We start from the raw sequence: 26058 nt of genomic DNA on the forward strand, positions 1-26058 counted from the left end.
CTTGCCTGGAGTCGGAACATTTCAAAGTGTGTGTGTGTGTGTGTGTGTGTGTGTGTGTGTGTGTGTGTGTGTGTGTGTGTGTGTGTGTGTGTGTGTGTGCGTGCGTGCGTGTGTGCGTGCGTGTGTGTGTCTATGTGTGTGTGAGTGAGTGAATGAGAGAGAGCCAACAATGTCTGCCCAATGTGGCAGCCAGACCATCTCTGAGTCTGCGTCCCACTTTGTACAGCTGACAGCAATCACCTGAACTGGAATGAACTGGACTTATGTAACTTCGCCTGTGACAGCCATGACTGGTATTATCAGCCCCTTTTGTGTTGAGTAAGGTCATTTCAATAAAGAGAAGTTTACATGCATCTCTCTAAGACACAGAAACAAAACCCATAATTCACCATGAATTGCTAGATTTGTCATTTGACATGCCTCTAAAATGTCAGTTCATGCATGGGTAAAGTAGTCCTGCAACTCAATATACTGACATTCAAGGCCTGGAAAGCTTTATGCAAATTCTCCATGCCGATGTCGTGGTCTAATGCCGGAACATGTAAAATCATAACCACAATACCATCAGTTCTGACTTTTAATGATGGTACCAGAATGCAGCCACACATAAACACACACAAAAATCAATGAATCTAGAGGTGTAATTATGGGATACTAAAACATCCTGGTACTCACATCCAGCAGGAGGCGGTAGTTGTGAGCTGAGGCGAGAGAAAGTCTGAATGGTCTTAATAACCCCTGCCCTGCTCCTCCGCAGCGGAAAACAAATTGAGTGAATCCTTCACACAGGTAGGAAGCTCTGCCAACACAGCCTGGCTTGTATCATCATCTTTTTGTCTCCCTTTCTGGCATACATCTCTGCATTGGGAATGATGAATTGAAGATTACAGATAGGGAACAAACAGGTTTTGTGAAAGGGAAAGAAGAGGAGACGAGAGGAGTGAGTTACTAAGAGATAGAAGGCAGGAGGGTGATGTGCAAGTACTTGGGAGACGAAGATAGAAAAGCAAAGCAAGAGAAATAATGAGAGACGGAATCAGAGTGATGAATTGGTTGATAGTTTGCTGCCTTTTCAATGTGTTGGTGGAAGGACTATATGTATTCCCTTCTTCACTAATAAGGTAGAGAATCCCCAAGACACAACCGTCAGGATCTATTCATTTGTCTCCAATAACACAGCCACTTTCTGCTGATATTAACCAGGATTTGCATAGCTACATTTACATAAGGATGTAATAATGTCGTCTGAATGAGACGAAATACATCTGTCAATCACTCCCAGTTCACTAAAAGGTTTCTGCGCTCTTCCAGGCAATTCCTGCAATGGATTTGTTTATTTTGAGCACTAGCAACAGTGTTCAGGTTTCATAGCCTTTCAAATTTTAATCTAGGATTGAATTTTCTTGCTGAATACAAGCTCTTTTAGTGGCTCATCAAATATCAATTTGGTCTTCAAAAAGTTATAAATTATTTAATAGTTCATTTGCGGCCAGTGATCACTTTCATTTAGGTGAGGAGACAGAAGCTCTAACTGATCTGAAAAGCACAATGATACACTGAAAAATTATTTCAGCACACTTTATATTCCTCAAGCTACTTGCTCCAAGACAGTAATACAAAAATGGGTTACAAATTGGCTATGAATTAAGATTATTGATGCAATACATATATGAACATAAATCATAAACTGATAACAGAGATGGATTTCAAAACAGCCCTGAGGAGAAGCTATGCAAACAACTAGAAATATTTCCTCTTAAAAATAGGCCAAAGAACAACCCCAGAAGCCCCATGATGACAACCACACTGTCAATTGGGAAAGGAATATGATAATCATGTCAAAAGAAAAAGATCATAGAATCTGATATCAAAAATAAGATACTACATAAGTCATGTGAAATATTTGTGAATCAAATACAAAAACCAACCTCATTTCATACCATAAACCTTTTCCTCTGTAAACTCACTTTTTACAATATACAAAATATTAAATAGTAAATGAGCAACCACCTGATCAGGAGATATATTACCCACCTGCAGGAGGATATATCAATAGGATACTTGACATGTTGATATGATAATATCTGAAAGGTTGATCAATCAATGTACAAGCTGACACTATGAAATGTGTCACTCCAATTCCAAAAAAAGAGCTTAAAACATCACTGTATGTGCTCACAATTGGTGCCTGGTGCAGACAGGTCAGATGGAGTACTGCACATATAGATAGGCTAGTCACCTGCAAACTACTGCAGAAATCTTCCTGACTAACTTGTTTTGCCATTTTCAAACAAAAATCTCCAAAAACAATAAAAATAATATTTGCAAGTCAGCTCCAACAGATAGAAATCAGCAAGGTAAAAGCACAAAAACAGACTCAAAAATCCATTTGGCAAAAAAAAAAAGTGCTTTTTAACAAGAAAAGCACAAAAAGTAACAAATCTTTTTCATACATCGCAAAATACATGGTGCTAATTCAGACATTAGGAAGAGGTTGTTTCAAACAACTCCTGGATCCTGAAAAATAATATTACAAGTTTTTACAATGAAAACGTTTTTAACAAACTTGGAAGAATGCAAAATTTAAAAAAAAAGTTTTCGCCAACTAATGCAAACCTCTAAATGATACACAAAAAAATTAACTTTAAATGATACTCTGTTTTTTAATTATAAAGTTCACAGTTCTCATTCCATACCTTATCATGGAATTGGTTTATTCCGTTTTAGCAAGCTGGGATTTTACCGTCCAAGGACTAGACTCGTCTTAGAACCAGGACAAGGACCTTAAACCTATAGCGCAGGATTTCATATAACATACAGTAGCTTATCTTCTTACCTTCCAGCCACTGCCTGCCTCCCGATAGTATGGAAAGTTGTCACAGATCCATTGGTAGATCTCACTGAGGGTCATTCGTTTGCGTGGAGAACCGTTGATTGCGAAGGTGATGAGGCTGGCGTAGCTGTAGGGCGGTTTACCGTCTCGGTGCTGTGCAGCTTCCTCCTGGTCCAGTGTTGTCCCTGGGTCCAGATGTGCTATTTTCTTGCCTGGGACCTGACTGTGATGATGACTGTGGTGGTGGTGGTGACCGTGGTGGTGACCATGGTGGTGGCCTGCATCTGACTTCTGAATGGCTGCCCTCATGCTGAGCTGGGGCAGCCAGTCCATTGAGGTCAGGCTACTTTCCAGCTCCGAGGTCATTGTGCCTGTAGGTTGAGGAATCAAACGGGAAGCGTGAGAGGCTCTGTGATTTGGCGTATGGAGGATCACCTGTTGGCTCACTGAATGGGTGCTGTGCAGCAGCCTTGGCTCAAGTCTAGAAGAGAAGGAGGTTTGTTTACTACGCCTATTCATCTCCTTTAACTGGAGCAGAAAGCACACTTGGCAGACACACACAGATGTTAACTTGCACATTATTTTCCAGATACTGTGAAGCTTTGTATAATGGAAAACTAAATATTTTGGCATGTTCACCACTTGGTCTTTAACACTGCCCATATGTATGATCTAAGTGAGGTTGAAAAAAGAGAAAAAACTTCAATCCAGCAAATATATTTCATTCCACAGTGAAAAGCAAAGCAGTATGGGGTGCAAGGTTTGAGTAATTTGTCTTACTCTTCCAATTCCTTTCCATCTTTCTTTTGACCAAAGCATCTGCAGAAGTCAGCGAAGTGAAAGGTAGAGTCCTTCCTTCGTGCATGTTCACGGTTTCTTCATTTAGCCTCGGTGCTGGCCGCTGCTGCATCACACAAACACAAAACCACACAAGACGGTGAGCTCGCACTGCCAGACAGCCCTCATAAGATATTAATATCGCACAACCACTCAACTGGCCTCAGCATCTTTCCAATGCGATTAAAACTCTCCTCTCTTTCTCTCTCTGTGTTCTGTCTATCTGGATTTCATCCCATTCTCGTTCCCTCTAAAGTGGAAATGGCAATTGGATCTGCAGAGTGACTAAAAGCTGGGGAATTGTTTTCACAAGTGCCTGCCAAATGGGGGAAATAGCTCACAAGGAATTCCAACCCTCTAGCGGAGCCGAAAGGCTTGTCCCCTTTCCTTTTCCGTGTAGCCTCTCCACACCATGTTCCAATTCTCTGACTGTCGACGTGCCTCACTTTGCCTTCAAGTTCCCTACCCCGACTCCAACCCCAGCCCCACCCCCACCAAACAAGCATTGCAGTTCCTGCTCAGACAGACACAAACAATGAAATTACTCAAGAAGCCTCACATCTTAATTTGGTAGCTATTTTTAGAGCCACAATGAACCTAAAAATGCAGCCCTTGTCTGCACTTTTTTTATTTTGTCTTTGGCAAAAAGAAAAGCACAAAATGTAACAAATGCTTTTCATACATCGCAAAATACATGGTGCTAATTCAGACATTAGGAAACAACTCCTGAATCCTGAAAAAGATGTCAGCTTTCTATAGAAAACTTCCGTGGTGATTGCAAATGACTGTAGGAAAAGAACTATAATTGAGTCTATGAGATAAAACTTACTCATCAGTTGTTCATGACATCAGTCAGTAACAGAACGGTCACAGCTGGATTGAGAATGTCATTTAGTTGTTAATTTATCCCTGGAACAGAGATACTGCATTCTGACAAGATGCTGATTCAGTAAAGAAAATTGTGGTGTTTCGTGTCTGGTGCTTTCAGAAGATAAACGTTGTACAAAATGGGAAATGCAAGTAAACATGTGTTTTATGGAAGGTGTGGAAACAGAGCAGGCCATTGAAGAGTTAACTGAGTTAATGTCTAGAAAAATTCAGCCTCCTCAGGATACAAAAATTTACATTTAAGACTTTATCCACCATCCTGTTCAGTAACCTTGGTACGTCCTTGAACAACAAAGAGCTGGTTGGCCCACACATTTTCCATTCATGCTCGCTGTATATAATCAAGGTGGGAGAACGTCAATGTGTCTAACTACTAGCAGGAACACAAACCCCTCTGTCTTTTTTTTTTTCATTTCCCCCGGAGAGTTTGAATAAAGAAGGAAAGAGGGAAATACTCGAGTCCTTCAAAAAAAACTTTCTTGATTACAAGTAGAAAAAAACAAATGTTTAGAAGCAGTCGCATCTCGCCAAACAAGTCACTCAGTGGGACTAGGGGGAACCAAGAGAAGAAATATACCCAACGAGGCCTCTTGCACAACACCACCCCCATCTTCTCCTCCAGGCTCTGCCACTGTGGGAGACGCCATCGCCAACCTTCTTACAAATCCCAGGAAGCCATGTTAATTACTGCACCTTTTTTTTTTTTTCTGCTGTAGGGCAAGTAACATTGCTAGTTACAGTGGTGGTGGGTAGGTGGTGATGGGGGTGGTGACACACAAGAAACAAAACAACAAGTTCTTATTTTCCCCTCATTAAAAATTAGGTTCAAGCTGCAAATCAGCCTGCCACAAGCCCTGACCTGCTGTGCTGCCGTGACTGTTGATGAGAAGTTTGGGAGCGTGGGCTGGATGCATGGTGGCGCGGTGGAGCTTCACGCCACTAGCCTGGTGAGGCAATGGGATGATGAGTAATAGAAGAAAGCAAAGAGAGAAGAGGAGGGGCCATGACTTGGCTTCTGGGGGAGAAGGGGCCCTGCTGGATGGGTAGACGCAACCAATTACCAAGTCGACTCAGTCAACTGGTCCCACAGTGACTGGGCTAACCCCAGCTCTGTGCCTTTTGTTTCTGATACCTGCTTTGTTTGACAACAGCCTCAGAGGCTTTTCTTGGTATCAAGGGAAGAAAAACAGCAAAGCAGACAGCTTCCCGTATGTCTTAGAGATGTCAGCTTTCTATAGAAAACACTGTACTGTATACAGGGAGAAGGCTGCCTGCAAACTCATTGGTGAAAGATTGTGATGAAACCTAGATTGTGATGAAATGAACCTTTGTACACAGTGTCGGCCTCACCTTATATTTAATTTTTTTTAACATGCATTGAAATCAATTTTAACATTACCGTAGTGATGTTGTGTTATTTTTGACAATTAAGACGTATCTCGTCGACAAACAAATGATCTGACTGTTCGTGTATATGATCCTATATAATCTCATAAGAACATTGTCCCTAAAAGAGGTCAGCTTTGTTGCATGGCAGGAGATAACAACTTACAATGCCTGGGCACTGTCACAATAACCCAAAAATTTAACATTTAAATAGTAATTTAATAGACATTTGACTGATATTGGTAAGAATCAAAAGAGGTTCAAATATGACAACATTGGGAACATGTGAAACAGCAGATATTAATCTTTTATATAACAAAAAGACCATGCTAAAAGTTAACTTTGTTAACTTGAAAGTTATGAGATACTAGCTGGCACTTCCAGAAAAAGATTACAAGAATTAATTTGAAAAGAAAGGAAGGGCATCTGATGCTTATGAAGAAAAAAATCTCTACTTTCCAAAGAATTTAAATATATCACTCCCTGCACTATGGATGGTGCTTTTATGACATTGTCCCTTTAAAAGAGTTGAGCGTTTGTGTGTGATTGAATGTAACCCATTAGACTTTGTGGCTGTGATGCACTCACTCAGCTTTATGCATCACAGCAAGCAGTCCCCTGCTGCTAGCAGGCTTTCAGACAGAGAGGCTTTACAGTTCTGCATTTTAATAAAGAACTTTGAATGGAGCGATGGGGATGGGTGAGAGAAGGGGGGCGTGGGGGGAGCCAAAAGAAAGAGGCATCAAAATATTTTCTGGAAAATGAAATAATGACAAAATACCCAACCGGAGCCTGCAGAGCAGAAGGGTTTCTGGGAAGGGTTGCCTCGGCAAAGGGTGACGCTAATGTGTCAAAAGAAAGTCTGAAGGCATCCCGAACGCTGTCATGTCTCAGAGTGACCATTCAAAGGAAGGAGGAAAGGTCCAAAAAGCAGCATTGAACATCTTAATTACTTTCTGCGTTGGTGCCAGAAAAAGAAAACCTTGAAAAGGTTCAATTATAAAATATCAAGGAAAATCAGCTGCCCTTATGGCGGCTGCTGGCTCATCTCTCAATGGAGCTTGGTTAAGCAATTATCGTTTGATACTGTCTACTTACTCTCAAAGGAGACCTGGGGAGTCTTCGATGTAATGCACCGTTTCAAACTGAGATACATTTTGTGTCCTCACTCCTCAAAGCTTGTGGTCAGGCAACTACTTCTTGAAAGGAAAATGAATAACCCAGAGAGAGGTTGATAATTTATCCATGACATGACAGCGTTTAAATCAGGAGCTTGTGAAAACTGGTCAAAAAGCCATTTCAAATAAAAATGAAGATTCTGATTTTCTCTTCCTGAAAGAAAATCTTACTGAAAAATGGCAAGAAAATTAGTGGGCTCTACTGAATATCTGAAGGCCTAGGATAAAATATTTAACTCTCTAAGCCCACACAGATCATAACACCTGAAAACATCTGTCAAGGGAGAGGGAGTTAGCAACCCAGAAGACTTCCCACCGCCGACGAGGAAAAAGCTATCACAATTCAGAATTCTGACAACGGCGGAGTTAAAAAGGCATATTTTGTCATAAATAAAACATAGGAGTGCAGCATTTCGGCAAACTCCCTCAACGAGCAGTCCCGAGAGAGAAATCGGATGCTGTTAGTGAAGTCATGCTTTGCACAGTAAAGGGGGCTACTGTACAGCATGGTGTCACCACAACTCAAAACTACATTCCCACATCCAGCCCTATTCAATAAGGACTAGTCCTTTTTAAAAATTCATTAATTTACAGCAAAAATAGATTAAAGCCTTCGAATGCACCAACCTCAAAAGTTTGGCTTGTGAATAGCATTAATAATGGAAGCGAGCATCCAAAAACCTCGAGGCCCAGGCTCAGAGGCATGGCGTTTGTTGCGCTTGATAATGGAGAGTAATTTACATTTTTTAGAAGTATTACAGCTTTTTGATGCTTGTTTATAATTACATTGTTTTACATGCAAATTGGCTAACAATTGTTACTCATTAAAACATAACCAGTAGAGTGCAACAACAACCTCAGCCTGTGCAAGACACAGGATTTACATATGGTTCACAATAGAAGCTTTGCTCTCAACCCTAGTAGCTGGCAGCATCGCTGCAGAGTTCAACTTAAATGACAGCCCTTTAAAAGTGATCAAGCCTTCTATTATCTTTGACATCTTCCTCTTCCCAATCCTGACATAAAGGATTTGCTGCATTTGAATTCAAATTATGTGTACTTTCCAGGGGACAAGATGAAAATTGCAATGACTGGGAGCACTCAGAGAATTTAGAGGTACTTACAAAGAGAGCAATTCTGTTCTAATGCTTTGCCAAATTTCTCATCTTCCCAGCTTGGTGATAAGAGCAGCATGTTGGCAAATCTATATCAGAAGAACAGATGATTCCACTGCAGAGTCAAAGTAATTATATCTATATGATTTCAATGATTACAATGTGTGAATAATAATTCAACCTGCTGTTAATTAATATCACCTGAAATAATTCCTATGTCCTACTGACCTACTAATGCTGTAGCAGAGGGTTATTAAAGGGCTTTTAGCGAACTATTGCTTCCTCAATAGTTTTAAAAGCTACATCCAAGCTATGTTCAAACAGCACACTTTACTGACAGCATCTCCAGCAAATTGTTAGTGACAAAGAGCAAAGACTGCTCCTGGCACTACCCGCTACTGCCTCACAGAGTCGGCACTAGTGTTCAGGAGCCAGCGTCTTCGGCAGGATTCCTTGTTCAGCTCTTTATGAGGTCAACTACAAATTCTGTTCAATGGCAGTGGGAAGAAAAGCATGAACCTACCACCTGTCTGTTTACAGAAGTTAAGACTAGCCAACACAGAGCTGTGAGTAATTTATACTCAGTAGAGTAATCAGTACAGTACAGGGAAGCCACTCAACAACTTTGTTATTATTGTAATGAAATATTATACAGTAAACGGCGATCATGATTCTCATCTTCAGTTACTTATCCAAATTTTGGTCACTGGTTATGCTGGAGCCTATTCCCAGCTGGCTACAGGTGAGAGGCAGGGTTCACCTCGGATGAGACACCAGGTCATCACAGGCCCACATGAAATACAGACAATCAGTGCCACTCACATTCATACCTGTGGACAAATTCATCCAAGCTGCATGACTTTGGAGGTGGGATGAAGCAGGAGAACCCCGACAGAACCCGTGTAGAGACAGGGAGAACATAAAAACTCTGTACAGAAAGGAATTCAACCTGGAACCTTCTTGCTGTGAGGCAACAGCTCTCCCTACTGCGCCACCGTGCTGCCCCCGAGGGAATGTCATCACACTTTGCTTCAACACCCAGCAGTAGCATCCTGCTTCTAAAAGGCTGTTAGCTGCTTATATGGGTGTATCTGCTGCAAAGTCAGGCAATGTAATACACACAGGAAAGACAGCTAGCTAGCAAAAGGCTGGGTTCACCATTGAGAATCAGAATTAGAACCAAAATCCTTTTTTTAACCCCCGGGGGGAAATTACTTTTTTTTACAGTTGCTCCATTGCAAAACATAAGTACTGTACAAAGTAACAGCAAGAATAGATAATTTAGAATTAAGACAGAAAAAGGGCCAAGATAGAATATAAACATATGCACAGATATAAAATTTACTGGCGCTTCATTCCTCCTCATCACCACATGTCAAGATAACTCGTACAGTTTGATGGCCACAGGAAAGTTTTCCTATTGCATTCAGTAGTGTATTTAGGGAGCTCCATCCTACTACTGAACATACTCCTTTGTCCCATCAGTGTTCTGTACAGTGGATGGTACTCAATTGTCCAAGATGGCCCTTAGTTTGGACAATAGAACTCGTTATGAAAAGACATCCATGAAACAGTTGATGTTCCGTCAGAGACTCGCAGACAGCCAGAGGTGATGCTGTCGCCAAACACTCACCTTTGAACTGGAATGACTAAATGACTAAAATGCAGACATAGGTGACAGGGCATTAACAAGCAGAAGACATTCAGAGCCATTAATTGGATAAGGCTTCTTGCTGAGCTGCTCAAAAAGTAAATCTAGTCCAGGGCTTCCAGCGGTCAGTCTGAGTTCAGGAGCCTCAACTCAACAAAACAGAGGTTTTTCTGTCAAACCTCAACAAACAGGAAAGGGATGACTGAAAATACCCATCAGTTTACAATGTCGGGGATTCAAGACGGTCAAACATAGACCAGTGGAGCTGGAGAGTTCTGAAATTTTATCAACTAATGGCTACAGTAAAAAATCTATTCTTGGCAGCATTTGTGGTGACCCACCATATTATCAACACTGACTGCCACATATATATTTTCCATTTTTGGAGCTGTGTGACCCTCTCTCTCATTCTCTCTCACAACATTATATGTGTTCCCACATATAAATTTTACTTTGGCAGGATGCCTAGTATATGGATATTAACTGTTGCTAAAATATATTTGGCAGCCCATTTGAACATTTTTCATACATTAGTGGGCAAGCTTCCCTTGTTCTAGCCTTTCTATGGATAATCACATATTCTCTGCAGAGAAAAAGAGACAATCGATCTTATGTCCCTGTTGTAAATTCACTGATTGCTTTATAACATACCCTATTTATGCTACGCTATGTCATTATCAACACGCCTCTTTCATGGTGCTGTTGTGAAAACAGAATTGTGGGTGAAGAAAATATATGTGGGTTGTGTTTATTTATGTGTTTATTTTTTCAAACATCCTGCATCCTGAGCTGGAGGAAGAGGTGGGGAAGCCAGTGTGCGCAGTTAAAAGAGACCAGAGGTGTTTGTGTGCGTTTGTGGGAAGGAGAACAGAGAGCCGTATGAGGAAGAGATTAATGGGTTAATGAGGTATGTGGAGTCTAAAAATAGACACAAATTCCTTGTGCACATCAACATACTCCACCATAAATTTGATTGGAGGTTTTTCAGTGTCACCACTGTGGCGCTCTTCAAATCTAGCTACGTCACCATGGCAATTTAGCCAGCTAAACCCAGTCCAGGTTGGGATTAACATTTCCTTTTGAATAGAATACAAACATCCAACAGTAGGTTCACTAAATATTTTCATGCTGATATTGTCTATGAGCAAAATATGTTGTCAATCAATAGAGTATATTTTCTGTACAGACTAAACGATGATGTGTTTTTACAACTGAGCACTCATATCTAGTATTTCATGGAGAAACATATGTGTCCGCTGAAGATTCAAAATCTTTTTTGATATCATTGACATTTTTATACTTATTCACATATAGAAATGGGGCGGCACGGTGGCGCAGTGGTTAGCACTGTCGCCTCACAACACAGCGAGTCCGGGTTCGAGTCCCACTCTGTGTGGAGTTTGCATGCTCGCGTGGGTTCTCTCCGGCTTCCTCCCACCTCCAACAGCATGGCCTTCAGGTGAATTGGCCGGTCCCAAATTGGCCATATGAGTGAGTGTGTGTGTGCATGTTTGTATGTCTTTGTATGTGGCTCCGCGGTACGCTCTATGCCAGCTGGTACAGCAGCGGTACATGAAGATGAATGAACATATAGCAACGTGATTACGAAAATAGTATTGTTCACTATGTGGAGCTCTGCCTTTGGTTTCACCATAAAAGCATGCTGGTCACAGTCAAAAATATACTGTATAAATAATTCACTAAATGTTACCATACCCATCATCTCAGGCCCCGTCCACACGATGACGGATTTTTTTGAAAACGCATCGAAAACTATTTGCATCCACAAGACAGCGTTTTCAAAAAAATCTCCGTCCATTCAGTGTGTTTTCGAAGACGGCTATAAGCATGCCAAACCATGTGGTGGCAGTATTGAGTCGAATTTTATCCAATAGAAATCCTCCATGTTTTGTTGTCACAAAACACCTGCAAGAATGCTGCAATCAACAAGGTTTGTACATCCATCATGTTTGTACACACGGGCCCATAAATATGAATTCACAACAGTTTTCATCGCAGGCAAGTCGCCAGCGTTTTTAAAAAGTTGTGGATACACCGTCCACACGACAACACAGACCCAGCATTTTTTTTTTAAATCCACCTTGGCCAACGTTTTCAAAAAGTTGCATATTCGTTCCGGATATCTGCGTTGTCGTGTGGACAGAAGGCGTAAACGCAACAAAAAAGTTGTGTTTTCAAGATGTTCCGTCATCGTGTGGATGGGGAAAACGCAACTTTTTAAAAACGCATCGAAAACAATTTGTGTCCACACAACAGCGTTTTCAAAAAATCTCCGTCCACATGTTAACGCATCAGTGCGTTTTCAAAGACGATTATAAGCATGCTGGCAGAAGACGTAAACGCAACAAAAAAGTTGCGTTTTAAAAGAATCTGTCATCGTGTGGACGGGGCCTCAGTGTAAACAATCATAGAAAAATAAAAGACAAATCACAACATGTCAGGCATATACAGCATAGCACAATGATGCAGTCCTGCTCTGGCACTTCCTAATTTCATTTATTGCTTTGACAGCATTTGGAAAAAAGGATTTCTTCCACAGCATATCATTCATTTTCTGAGGCTGATGAATTTACAGCGGCTACAGACCACTTAAGAACATTAATGCTTGATCCCCCCCAATGTCCATTATAGACAGCTCAAACTGAAGCTCGGCGGTGCACGGACGTCATGCCCTGACTTCTCACTGCCTATCGCCTGTAAATGCACTGGGATAAGCACCAGCAACTCATGAGACCTGTTAAAGCAGAAAAAGCAGAAAAAAAGATAAATGAATGAATGAATGAATGAACGAATGAATGAATACTGACGCTAACAATAGTGAGAAAATGTGTGTGCGTGCGTGTGTGTGTGTGTAAATAAAATAAATAAATCTATTAATAATTCCCGTAGGGAAATTATTTTTGTATAACTCCAAATACTTGCACACGTATACAGTACACACACGCACGCACACACACACACACACACACACACACACACACAGACTGGCAGTATGGAAAATGATCATTTGGACATGACGAAAATTAAAATACAGTTAACATTTACAGTGAGGGGAGGGTGGTTGGGGCATGGACAATGATTGAGGTTTTGTAACGTTGAGATATAGCCAGTGATTATGCTTGGGTCATATGATTGTGTTTTTTTAAAACAACATTTTTGCCCACTGTGGCAGGTCTTAGGTGATTTTTTTTTTTTGGACAATATTTCCCCTGCTTTAGAAAACACCCGCCTTATATCGCTGACAAAGCTCGCGGCACAAACTGAACCACTACCTGAATTGGAGGGGGCGGCAGTGGCTCAGTGGTAAAGCGGGCGGTAGAGCGGGTCATCCAATGCTCTGAGATTGGCGGTTCGATTCCCACTCCCACCCAAAAAAATAACACCTCCGGAGCACTGCCGAGGCGCCGTTGAGCGAGGCACCCTTGAGCGAGGCGCCCTTGAGCGAGGCGCCCTTGAGCGAGGCGGCCTTGAGCGAGGCGCGGTCCCCCCCCACAAACTGCTCACTTGGGGCACACCACCAAGGAACTGCCCGCCACCCTACCTCCCCTGCATGCCCACAGGCCCTCCTGTGCGTGGTTGTGTGAATTACAGGGGCCTGTATACACTAATATGCATGCATGTGATTGATTGACTAACAAAAACAAGAGTGTGCTTTCTTAATTTCCCTTCGGGGATTATAACAGTGTATTAAAAAAAAAATCAGGCCACGTCCACACGTAAGCGCATTGATCAACACTTTTATAAGAATAACAACTCAGAGAATGGGACCGGGACGTGTGGAAATTCACGCCATTCACTTTTATGACTCATAAAGAAAGAAACAGACGAACAAATATCCAGCTCTCTAGTATCTTTGTCAATGCATATTCCACGTGGAGCTGTTAAACGACAGAAAATAGCCAGTTTTAACTCTGTCCATTCTGTGTGTACATGTAGACACAGGTCACACACACTAAAGTCACAGCGGTTCACATCAGTTCACAGCGGTTCACAGCGGTTCACAGCATCCACACGACAACGCAGACCCGGCGTTTTAAAAAATGTTCACTATGGCCAGCGTTTTCATCCCGGATATTAGCGTTGTCGTGTGGATAAAACACGTAACCACAACAAAAAGCCTCGCTGCCCGATGCCTTACACCATATTGTTCACATGATTCCTTCTGGCAGATGCACTGTGATTGGTTGGGCACTGTGATTGACAGGTAGTGGGTGGAGTTAAAAGCGTGACAGCGTGAGGTTTTCAAGTAAGTTTATTCAAATACATAGGTGGCGAGATTGTGTTTAAAAATGCCGTAATAAACCTAAAGTTTAAAAAAAGGTCATTCACAAAGGTCGTTCTGATCGAATGAATCCACAGGCCATCTTCTAAACAGGAAGCTAAAGTTCTATACACTCTCAGTGGTGAAAAAACCAGTATAGAAAATCAAAAATCTTGCAATGAACTTTGAATAAATCCAATTGCCTTTTCTGGTAGTTAGTCTTATTGTTGCGCTTTTTGTTTTCTCTTTTGTTCATTTACAATTGCATTGAGTTGCTGTCTTTTATTAATTGCTGTTTGAGGTCAGTAGGTTAAAGTAGTCTGTAAACATTAAAAGAAAGTTGAAAGCTAAGTAGAAATCACACACTGGTGTGTGAACCTACGAATCACAAACAGTGTTATATTCATTCAGATATTCACACAATATGTACAGAATCAACTTCAATACAATCTGACCATGCTTTGATGACTCATCACATAAGCTGCTGATCAGACCACTTGGTTAACGGTATTGCTATTCAAGTTGACGACAATAAATTCATCAAATGACATTTTAAAAATAACCTACAGCTGTAACGCTCATAATGGGAGTAAGTCATGTTTTATCAAAAGTTCTGGTTGACTTGAAACATTTGGCGTTAGAGTAAATCAGACTTGCCTACAAAGCCATACAAAGGATACTAAACATGTTCACATCTTCAGAGGTCCACTTAATTGTTAGTTCTTATGATGTTTTTTCCTCAAACAACAGGAAAATGCACTGGTGGGGGGAAAAAACCTCTACAAACTTGTTACAAATGGAGACAGCCTTATTTGAAGGGGAGCTGGTCCCTAACCAGGACCTAGAAACCAACTATTATCCAGACAGACCTCACCAATCAAATGAAGACACACCACTGCACAACCCAGTGATAATCGCTACAATGCCCGATTTGGTCTGAATGAGGCCTCACATGTCAAGAAACACTAACCATCCAATGGGAATTAGGAGTGTGGAGTGATTTGGAGAACTCTTTTCTCAGCTGTAGCTGTGAGATGGGGATAAACATCTCAACTGATTCACAGCCCGGCAGGAGAAGCATAGATTACAATCGGTAGAAAATCTGTCACAAGTGGACATTAATGACAAACAAATGAGGCCTCAGCACCTTAGGAAATGTCAGTCATAGCAGAAGACCAGACAACAGAAGAATGATGTCTGGCTTTGCACTGACACCGAACCTGGCAGCCAACACAACAGCCTTTCAATCCGGTATTGATCGGACATCACCCATTTGTAACCTTGCCCATTCCAAAGTACACGTTGATATTTGATTGCCTTGATGAACCATTAAAGGGGCTGAGACTAAATCACGTCCAGACTGCAAGTCAGTCAAAAGTTAAAACTGCTCACAGGTCAATTATAGCTAATTAAATCTGAGAGCAGTTCTTTAAAAGTCCGTCACAGTATAAATGAAAAGAAAAAGCAGAAGTTGGTCCCTACTTTTATTTTGAAAGTGTACATTTGTCAATTTACAATTGCAATTTACAATTTAATTTCATATTCAATGAAGGAAGCTACCCTTACCGCGATGCTGGTTTGATTTACATTAGTGAAGGTAAACTATGCAAATGAAAGTGTGTTGCTGTCTTTGATAAAGCAATCAATCAAACTATATTTATGTGACTACTAATGTTAGTTTTCTCCATGTTTCCACTTGTGATGTTCAACGAATAGCATTCATACCACACCAGGTGTTGTGTCACATGACTGGCAGAGATTTTACAGCCATTTTCATGTGTATATTGCTATTGTGTAAATATAAATCCAGATTATCATGATCGACCCGACACCATACAGGTGTGTGTTATGGGCTCCACTCAACCAGGTTGCACTGCTTGTCATTTTCATGCATTATTTCCTTTAATTTCTTGCTCTTTTTTTTTAGAACGAATATATTAGCATATAATTAAATAAAATCAGAAATACACTGTAGAATCATTGACAAAAGCACAGAGTATCAGTGGACTGTTACAGTGGTCAATTAGAGATTCATTGCTTAAGATTTCCACAAGTGCAGTGACCACCCTGGAAATAATATTTCATGTGCATGTAAAATGGTTTTCTTGCAGAAAACACAGTAAAGGGTGAAATTCTATCCTGATCTAGGTCCCCCCTTAAAAACATCCATTTCACCAGCATATGTTCATCTTTCCCAGAGAACCTGAAATGCCTGTAATGTACCCGTAAATAGCTCTTAATTCAACTTTCAAAAAGTCATTACTACAGTCGCTTCTTGGATTTGCAACTGCTGACATTGAAGATAATTACAACAACCTTTCCGATGATAAAACAGAAATCAGTAAAACATTATAAGAGTTCCTTCTCCTCACGTTTCATGCAACTCTGCGTTACAGTTTAATGAGGCATTTAGGGGTCTGTGAGTGATCTACTGAGAAAGTCTACAATGGCAATCAGCGGTGAGTGTGGCAGCTGTTCAGCAATTAAAAAGCCAAATTACCCTCAATCAACACCATTTACAAGCACAAGTAAATCTTGGAGCAAATAATGATGACAGAAATCTGTTCAGACAGCTCTTATCTTGATAGGAATTAGAGGTGCATCCAAATCACTCGAAGGGTACTCGCTCAACGATTTCTCAGTCTTTCATCCATAAACACACACACAAACACACACATACACACACACAGAGAGACACACACCTCTTGTCTGTTTTTGGAAAGATGAAATTGTATAGTATCGGCTGACTCTCCAAACTGCAGCATGATTAAAGATATTGACTCCTACTGCAGCACAAGAAGTTTTCCCTTCTTGGTGAGGATTGGACCCAAATCTACAGAAGTTGAACATAACTTTGGCATCAGCACACTCAGTTTACTGGTAAACACCAAATACACGTGATCTACACAAACCGGGAGAGAAACAGACTCTCGTGGGCAATAATGGCAGCTCGTCTTTCTGTATTAGCTGTGATGATGATTCACCCAGCTTAGCACATGCTAATGTCAAACCTTTACATGAATTTTCAACACATTCATCAGTCAACAGTCAAAACACGTTTGCTGTCAAAATGGTTTCTCTCCGAATGTTAAAGCATTTTTTAAGTCATGGATCCACCCCTTTGTCCAGATATGTTCCAGAATGCTAAATTTTTTTCTTTTGGGCAATGTTCACACTTAATTTGCCTTCCTGGAAAATATCTTAAGCATTTTATTTATGAAAACAAAACCTCAACTTCAAAATGTTTAAAAAGTGACAAGAAAATCCTGATTTCACAATGTTATCCAGATCCACTTTGAGATTTAACACTTCCATCTCCAAATTAATTTTATAAAAGCCACATTTCAAAATGTTCAAAGAAGTGGGGTTTTTTATTCCAGGATTCTCAGGCTCCACTCCAAAATTTAATGAGTTCTTCCTGTCAAATACCCAACATCCCCACCAAGTTTCACAAAGATCCCCCCAAGTCTTTTTTTATGTAATTCTACTAATACACAGAAACAGACACACACAAAAACCCATCCGCAATGAAACGCAAATCAATGTGATTTGATAATTTCAGTTTAAACCAGATGTGGGTCAGTCACATCTTGTACTGATCAGGTACTAACATGGATACAAACATACTGCACAATACAAAGAAAAAGGTCAGGTAAGAAGAGCTGTCACGGTGTTTGCAGGACATACATTCTGAAACTAGCATAAAATAGAAAACACTGACGGCCGTGAAACAAAGTTACTTAAGTCCAAAAAAATCTTTTAAGTTTTTCTAAGCATCCTTAGATCCATTCTGTACCTAAACAGCCAATTTAACCTAATTAAAAATGTTTTAAATTCAGTAGATGACAGTCCAGTACAGTACAGTCCAGTACTGTTCCCTCTTATGTTAGGCTGACACCAACTGGACCACATCACCGGTCAGGTCAGCCTCAGATCAGCCTCAGATCAGCCTCAGATCAGCCTCAGATCAGCCTCAGATCAGCCTCAGATCAGCCTCAGATCAGCTATGAGCTTCCACTGTTTCTGTCCAAAAGTATTGTGATCATCAGCGAGTGGCCGACCAGCACAATGACAGGAGCTCCACTGAAATCCGTTCCCTTTGCGGACCCTGACTGAGCGGAACTCCGTCAGAACGCGTCCAACTTAGAGCTGACTTTATCAGACGGATATTCGGGACGTCCATCAGATTACAGGACGCACCGAAAGGACGGACAGCAAACTTGTCACATGCTGCCACGAAGTAGTTTCAACCCCACTGGCTTTGAATAACAAGACTTCTTTCTTTCCCGGCAAAAGCATGTCTTGTTTCAAACCTTCACGACTGACGTTCATAAATTCTTCTGCAACACACTACTCACCGTCGGAGGTGAATAAGAATGCCTCAGTCTGCCTCCGAAGCTCCAGACGCCGCTTGAAAATTACCTCAAAGACAAAAAGCCCCAGCGGTGCTTCGTCGCTGTCACTCCGGCTGCATGTCGCTCCTCTGCGGGCGTCAAACTGACCGCTCCTGCGGTCACTCCACAGTCATGAGGGGAGAACTCGACCCGCGTTTGCTCTCCGCTCAGCAGCAGCACGAAGACCCCGGGTCTGTGTGCTCCGCTCCGCTCCGCTGCGAAGCCACCGGAACTACTTCCAACGCCAGCCGGAGCACGTTGAAGATGAATTCATGCACCACAATAGGAAAAATGAAATCACATCCATTTAACTAGTTCCCAGTTGAAATGTTGGCGAGACCCTACGAGGACGCAACCTAGTCCCACCATAACATTAATTATTATTAATTATTATGAATGACTATTGTGTTATTATTATTATTGTTGTTATTATTACTATTATTATTAGCATTATATTATTATTTTATTATTATTATTATTATTATGAATGAGTGACTAAATTATATGCATGCATGTATGTATATATGTATGTATGTATGTATGTATGTATGCATGTATGCATGTATGTCTGTATGTATGTGTGTACTGTATGTATTTACATACATAATTCATTCATTAATTCATAATATCCAATTAGACAAACAGACGGACAGACTGATTGATTGATTGATTGATTGATTGATTGATTGATTGATTGATTGATTGATTGATTGATTGATTGATTGATACAGAACTGAAACACAGAACATTCATCAAAAATTTTAAAGAATTTACACACTGAGTGCATAGATATGCTCGTTTTACAGCATTAACAACACACAAGTTCAGAGATGTATACTAGACATTTCTGCGTGATTCTAAAAACAAACCAGTTATGTACAACCGTCATATTGTACCACATATTATTGACTGGAACCATTTTATAATGACCAAGTCGACATTTGGCTCCATGTATTGTTTTTTGACAGTCACAGTTCATACTCTGAGGTAGATTAACCATTCTTATCCATGCTCACGTTAAACCTTGATTTAAAATAAAATACTTATAACACAAATGTGATGAGAAAGTTTGAAGTCAGGTAACTTACAACTTGTTTCATGGTTAACCATAACGTGAAAAATATTTTCATATTAATTTTCTGTGGACTTTCAACGAGACAAAATATATAATGTATAATTTAAGTAATTGATTTCCAAGTTAATATATATTGAGGTGACTGATTAAGCTCCCTGAAACAACCTTGTACAATTTCTTTCCCAAGCTTTTAAATCCACTACATTGTATCTGAATTATGTGTTTCAGATGATATGCATATGTCACACACAGTGCATACCGCATCTCCTTTTTCACATTAGGCTTAGACATAAGTCAGTGCTACACTCGTCTGGATGTCGGCGGTACTGGCACACTTCGCAGTGATTAATAAAATGTTTGACCTTGTCTATTCAATGTGGAAAATGCAGTGACGACTATGTCGGTGATAATAACTATGAACGAAAACGTATCCAAGCTATGCTTTTTTTCTTCTTCTTCTTTTAAAGTTGCAGACATTAAAATGAAATAGAAAAGAATCTTAGAATTTGTCTTCGGGCCAATGGTTGTAATATATAACTTCACCACAAGAGGGCTGTCTAACATAAAATAATGTATTTAACGCTACAGGGAGCCTCTTTAGTGTGCCCCGTTGTGTTTTGCGTTGATTTAATCAAATAGAATAGAATAGAAAGTCTTTTATTGTCACTATACATAGTCTAATGAGATTTGAGCAATTCCCTGCAGTGCAATAATTTACAGTAGAAAGAGTAAGAATAAATACAAATACAAGTATATACAGTCGTTACGCTTCTGATAGTTGCTTGCAGGTGCTTACATCAAATTCACAAGAGGCGCCATGCCCAGCATGGCGTATTGCATGTGCCCGATTGAGGAGTTTCAAAGTGTGTGTGTGTGTGTGTGTGTGTGTGTGTGTGTGTGTGTGTGTGTGTGTGTGTGTGTGTGTGTGTGTGTGTGTGTGTGTGTGTGTGTGTGTGTGTGTGTGTGTGTGTGTGTGTGTGTGTGTGTGTGTGTGTGTGTGTGTGTGTGTGTGTGTGTGTGTGTGTGTTGGGGGGGTGTCAGTGGGTGATTGAGTTTGGATGTGTGATGGCTTTCGGAAGTAAGCTATTGTGGAACCTGTTTGTCCTTGATTTGATGGACCTGTATCGTCTGCCTGAGGGCAGAAGGTCAAACGTAAGGTCAAATGTAAACACTGTTAGAATATTGCTGGGCTTTTTTATTTCTCACCTACCTCGGCTACAAGGAAGGAAATCCCCTTCATCAAAGATGGAGAAAAACCCAGAGTGTGCCAACATCTAACAACAGGCCTCCTCCACGCAGCATCTGACTGACAGCTGCAGGTCACTCTGGAAAAGTAGCAGAGGTTCTGCCAACAAGTTGCAACAACAACTCTATGTCCAGGTATGATCATTACTCCTGAGGGTTCACGGTCATACCTGATCATACTGAAACTTGCGGTGCCCTGGGAAGAGTTTATTGAGGAAGCCAATGAGAGGAAATGCGCTAAGTACCAGAAACTGATCTTTGCTTCGATAAATCACATCTTACATGTCTCACTCTGGTGCACAATCTCCTAGGCAACAATATGAAATGTCATGACAACTTGAGATGAAAGTAATCGCTCACTGAATTTTGAATGCAGATTTTTTTCATCACCAACTTTCAGTGAATCAAGTAAGACTAAATATCACTACTGTTTCTTTTCTCACACTGAGTCTCCAAATTAAAAGGCTTATTGGTCAACAGACATATTGACCTTACTGGTACCAAGGACCCTACACAATATTTTTATACTGTGGGTATGCTTTTGAGGTGATAAATTATCCAGTTTGGCTATTTTCATCTCTGTTGTCCAATTAGCCTACTTGTCAGATCTGTAATTAGGATACCTATATCTCAAGTCTAATTATTTCTATAGATCTATATACATGGATTGCTGAGAGTGTACACAGAAATGTACAAAACTAGGATATTTGATGATATATTCAACCTGAACCAAAAATTGTGTGCTTCAGACAGCACACACCTAAAAATAACATTTCATCTATTAGGATCAGTCCACAAGTAAATATGGCAAGCTATTAAAAATCAAATCACATTAAAAAAAATTTAATGGGATGGCACTGGTGCTCATTGGAGTATGTGCAGAAGAATTCATACTTGAATTATGCATTTTCATAATTTTGCTTCTTAGCCTAATTTGGTCTCACTCACTGAGACTAGAATAACAAATGTAAATTTGAATTGCTGAATAAACAACAAATTAAAGCATGTGGCCAATCTCTGAATGAAGGTGCAAGGTGGGTTTTTTGTGAATAGTGAAAATCACCCGTGGCCCTGAAAAGCTTCTCAGTAATTTACTGGGAAATATTAGTATTGGTTTGCTGATTACATGTCCTTGCCCTGTCTCCATCCCCAGTATATTTCCTTTCCCACCCAACCAGTCAAGGCAGATGACCACCCTCCAGAGTGGGTCCTGCCCGGAGTTTCTTCCTCAATGAGGAAGTCTTTCTCTGCCACTGTCGCTTATGCTTGCTCGGAAGGGTTCTGTTGGGTTTCTTCATTTTGTTTCGAAATGTCTGATGATGTAATTTCCCCGGGAGGATCAATAAAGTACTTCTTCTTCTTCTTCTTCTTCTAAGTGCTATATAAATAAAGGCTGATGATTGATTGATATTTATTTACCCTATATATTTTTGTTGTAATGATATATTCATTTTCACATGAATATATCATTTAATCTTGATGACTACAGTTGTTCATGGGTTAATCTGGAAAATGACATATTATCAATTGTCTCAACAGTGTTTTGAACTACAACACCAGTAATGCCTTGCTGAATATAATAAGAAACACTACGGTTTTTTAATGTAACTATTTATATTTTCTCATATTAACGTCGATAATGCCTGCCAAATTTATTACTATGTTTCATGGACATGCAGGTATTTTTCATAGGATAAATTTTATTTGTAAATCAATAAAAATAAATCATAATTCACTTGTAGTTACGCTAGTCTTCGTACTCCATTTCTTTCCACAAATTTTTGAACATTATTCACTACGGTGTAGACCTGGAGTCTGGAACCTAGATGTGACTCCCTTGATGACTGTACGTGGCTAACAGATAAAAATTAGCTGACATTTAAGACAATAACTAATGCATAATTCTGCTTACATTTTAAAGTAAAATATTACACAAATGACAGTGTAAAAATAAGTTTCAAACTGAAGAACACTCCCGTGCATTCTACCCTGTTCATTTCCTACTGCACCTGTTCAGGGCTGCGCATGGCTGGAGCCAATCCCAGTTGTCCTTCCAGCTGTATGGAGAAGTCCAACACAAAAACTCCATTTTTATTTTCTAATGCGGTAGCCTACATTGGTTGTTGTGAGGTCAAGAAATAAAATGACACTTTGACACACACCATGCTACATTTGCATCAAAATATCCAGCAAGGAATGACAGGAAGAAGGCATGTCCAAGAGCTGCTATGCTGAGTGTCAACTAGTCAACATCAAGTATGTGTGTGGACCCAACAAGGTGAATGAAATTTACTAGCTGGTTTTCCTGTTTGTTTGTTTTTTACCAATAGTAAGGACTGGAAAGCTATGAAGTACAGGGCAAGTATTCCAAAAAAAATCATGCTTGAAATAGTAAATGAAGTTCTTGATGACTTTTCAAATAGTTATAAGATAATCAAGTGAATAAAATTTGTGCCTTTGTCAGCAAAAACTGTTTGCAATCATACCATCATCATTGCAAATCAAGTGGAGGATGCACAAGTGTAGCAGGTAGGATGATGGTGAGGAAAATTCAGTTTGGTCCTGCTCACTGGCACCTAGTAGCTCAGGCGGCAAAATTGGAGCTTCCCCTTTAATTGAGTTGTGCAAAGACATCAAGTGCCTGTGTCGTGAATTTCAACTATGTTTAATGGCAAAATCTATGGACATTCATGGGTAGTCTCCTTGAACCAGACCTTCAGAAATTCTGGCCATCAATGTCACCGCGTTGGAAAAGTCTATTGATGGAGGAAAAAATCCAAATTTTCTCAGGCTTATCACATCGTAGACCAAAAGGCTGTAGCACTGGTAGTGACTGAAGAGTGGTTTTATGTCTATGCAGTATCAAAACATACTCATATGGACCAGGGGCACCAATTCAAGGATAAGTTGTTTTAGCAGTTGTGTAAATTATTTCTTGTCTGCTATTATCTATGAACAGACTATACACTCAAGCTGGCAAGAGCGTACACAACTAAGAGTCATCCACATGCAAACGTCATTGGCACTTGGAGTACATATTACTGTACTTGTTGTTCACCTAGGCTGGCTGCAAACACACAAGTTTATAAATACCTGCAATGGGCCTGCAAATGTTAGCCTGTTAGCTCACTTGTTTTATCGGATTTGTGTCTTTGTCTGATTTTTGTTTATCAATATTATATCTTCTTTGGCCTATAAGTATTGTGCAATTGTTATTATAAAAGCAGCAAACAATTTGCGAAGTTCACGAGTGTTACAGATGGATAAACTTATTTTGATGTACAGTGTGCCCTCGTTCCTCGCGGTTAATACGTTCCAGGAACCACATGCGATCAACGAATTCCGCGATAGAGCGACAAACTATTTATCTTATTATTTATGGTAATTCAGATCTCGCAAAGATGGACCTTTATTTTTTTTCCCCCTCCATGTCCCCTAAGGGGCTCCGTAACAGCCCTGGTGTCTCTCTCAGAGAGTTTGAGATACAATTTGTTGACCTGATGGCTACAGACATGTGGTTGAATAAGTTCAAGTCACTGAATGATGATTTGAAGTGGACGGATATAAAAAAAACTTCCACCAGCAGACCAGCTAATTGTCAAAACTTGGAAACCACTTCTTGTCAAATACTACACCCTGCAGCGTGAGTACTGTATTGCTGAATTGACTATGTTTAGCTCTTTGTATGTATTCTCACATTTAAAAAAACATCAAGACTGACCTGCGATGAACCTACGATTAACGGTTAAAAAACCTCAACACCTGCATGAAACTTAACCTCACCACTTATCAACCAGACTGCAATGCCATTTATAAAGCTATGCAACACCAGAAGTTGCATTATTGGTAAGAAGTATCTTATTTTATTATTGGTTTGCTAAGGTATAACAACATATTTAAAAAGAATAAATTCAGAGATTTATCTGTAAAATTCACGTGTTTAATTGTAGTCAGTTTTATTTTACACGGCTCTCACAGAAACATATTTAAAAATATGTGGCTTTTCTGGCTCTCTCAGCCATAAAGGTTCTGGTGTAGACTAAACCATAACCCTAACCCTAACCACCTCCTTAGTGAGACGGACTAAAACTACAACATAGAAACGTTTTTCTTCTACGCAGAACCTGACCTAATGCTGTTTCTGAACATTAAATTGGTTTAAACACAAGTTATGTGGAGAAAAACCAGTTTTTGTGAAAATGAATAATTGAATAAAAGAATAAGTACACCAAATAAAGATTAGTCGTGTCTTTGTGTTCGTGCGTGTACCTCCTCCTGCCACCTTGCCGCTGAGACACTGCTGTCATCACACGACACACCTCCTCGGTTCGTCTGGTCTGAACCGGTTCGGAAAGCGCGCGTCTCGTGCGCACTGCAGACATCACGCACAAATTCACACACAACATTCCGCGCGCCCTCACTAAGCCCTGCCCCACATTTCATCTTCGGCTTCCTATTGGCTGAGACGGTCACGGCTCGCCCTTGCCGCCTGCGTGCTGTTTGGGTGAGGACACAGAACGCCTTGTGATTGGTTCATGACCCACCAAACCTTTGGTAAGATGAGAAGTGGAGTTGTAAACGAAATGCGTGCACTTTTCAGCACCAGCATCTTGTGGATAGCAGCCAGACGTAGCTTCAGATAGCCTCCGTGATTTAGCACACTTGCCGCACCGCTAACCGCCGGGATAGCGGGAAAACTTTATTGTTAGTTTGGTCAGCAAGTAGCAGATAAGAGACGACACCGCTTGAGGTTTGTTTGCCCCGGTGGGCAATAGTGCCACGGGCTGTATTTTACCTAGCGGATAGCGTTTAAAAAATACCCTATTTTTCTCTCGTTTGCATTGAATTGGACCGATTTACTAACTGCGCGTCGTGAAGACTAAATGGCCGCAAATGAAGGGAAGCGGGGTTGATAAAGACGGTCGTTCATCTTAGCTGGTGAGGTGCAGATAACGGTGGAGCCGTGGTCAGCGTGGTTTTAGCCACAACACCGCCTGCTAGCACCGCTCGCCGCGGAGTTCTCCATTGTGTGACCGTGTCTGTTACTGCACTGCCTCCCGACCCACGGACCTCTCACTGCTGTCGCACCTGCAGCCTCCCACACTACTACTGAGTGTTTTCAGCTTGCTGCTTTTTTTATTTTATTTTATTTTTTTTAAAATCCCGCGTTCAAA

At 40.6% G+C, this 26058-nt stretch overlaps 1 protein-coding gene across 6 annotated transcripts in view; it reads right to left on the reverse strand.

Moving 5' to 3' along the window:
• The window catches only part of LOC137611207 (forkhead box protein J3-like), a 66898-nt gene extending 48150 nt beyond the window's left edge, over positions 1–18748 (reverse strand). For 2 of the 6 annotated variants that reach the window (XM_068339296.1, XM_068339281.1), the window contains exons 1-3: positions 18529–18748; positions 3614–3737; positions 2837–3204 (exon numbers count right to left, since the gene is read on the reverse strand). In XM_068339296.1, the coding sequence (XP_068195397.1) occupies positions 2837–3204; positions 3614–3698 (453 nt within the window). In that variant the 5' untranslated portion in view covers positions 3699–3737; positions 18529–18748. Of the gene's footprint in view, positions 1–2836; positions 3315–3613; positions 3738–18528 lie in introns of all 6 variants that reach the window. The other 4 variants (XM_068339287.1, XM_068339309.1, XM_068339304.1 and 1 more) reach the window with 4 other exon arrangements.
• Between the last annotated feature and the right edge of the window lie 7310 nt (positions 18749–26058).

This window comes from Antennarius striatus, chromosome 2 (assembly GCF_040054535.1).
Source record: "Antennarius striatus isolate MH-2024 chromosome 2, ASM4005453v1, whole genome shotgun sequence".
In the NCBI taxonomy this organism is placed as follows: Eukaryota; Metazoa; Chordata; class Actinopteri; order Lophiiformes; family Antennariidae; genus Antennarius; species Antennarius striatus.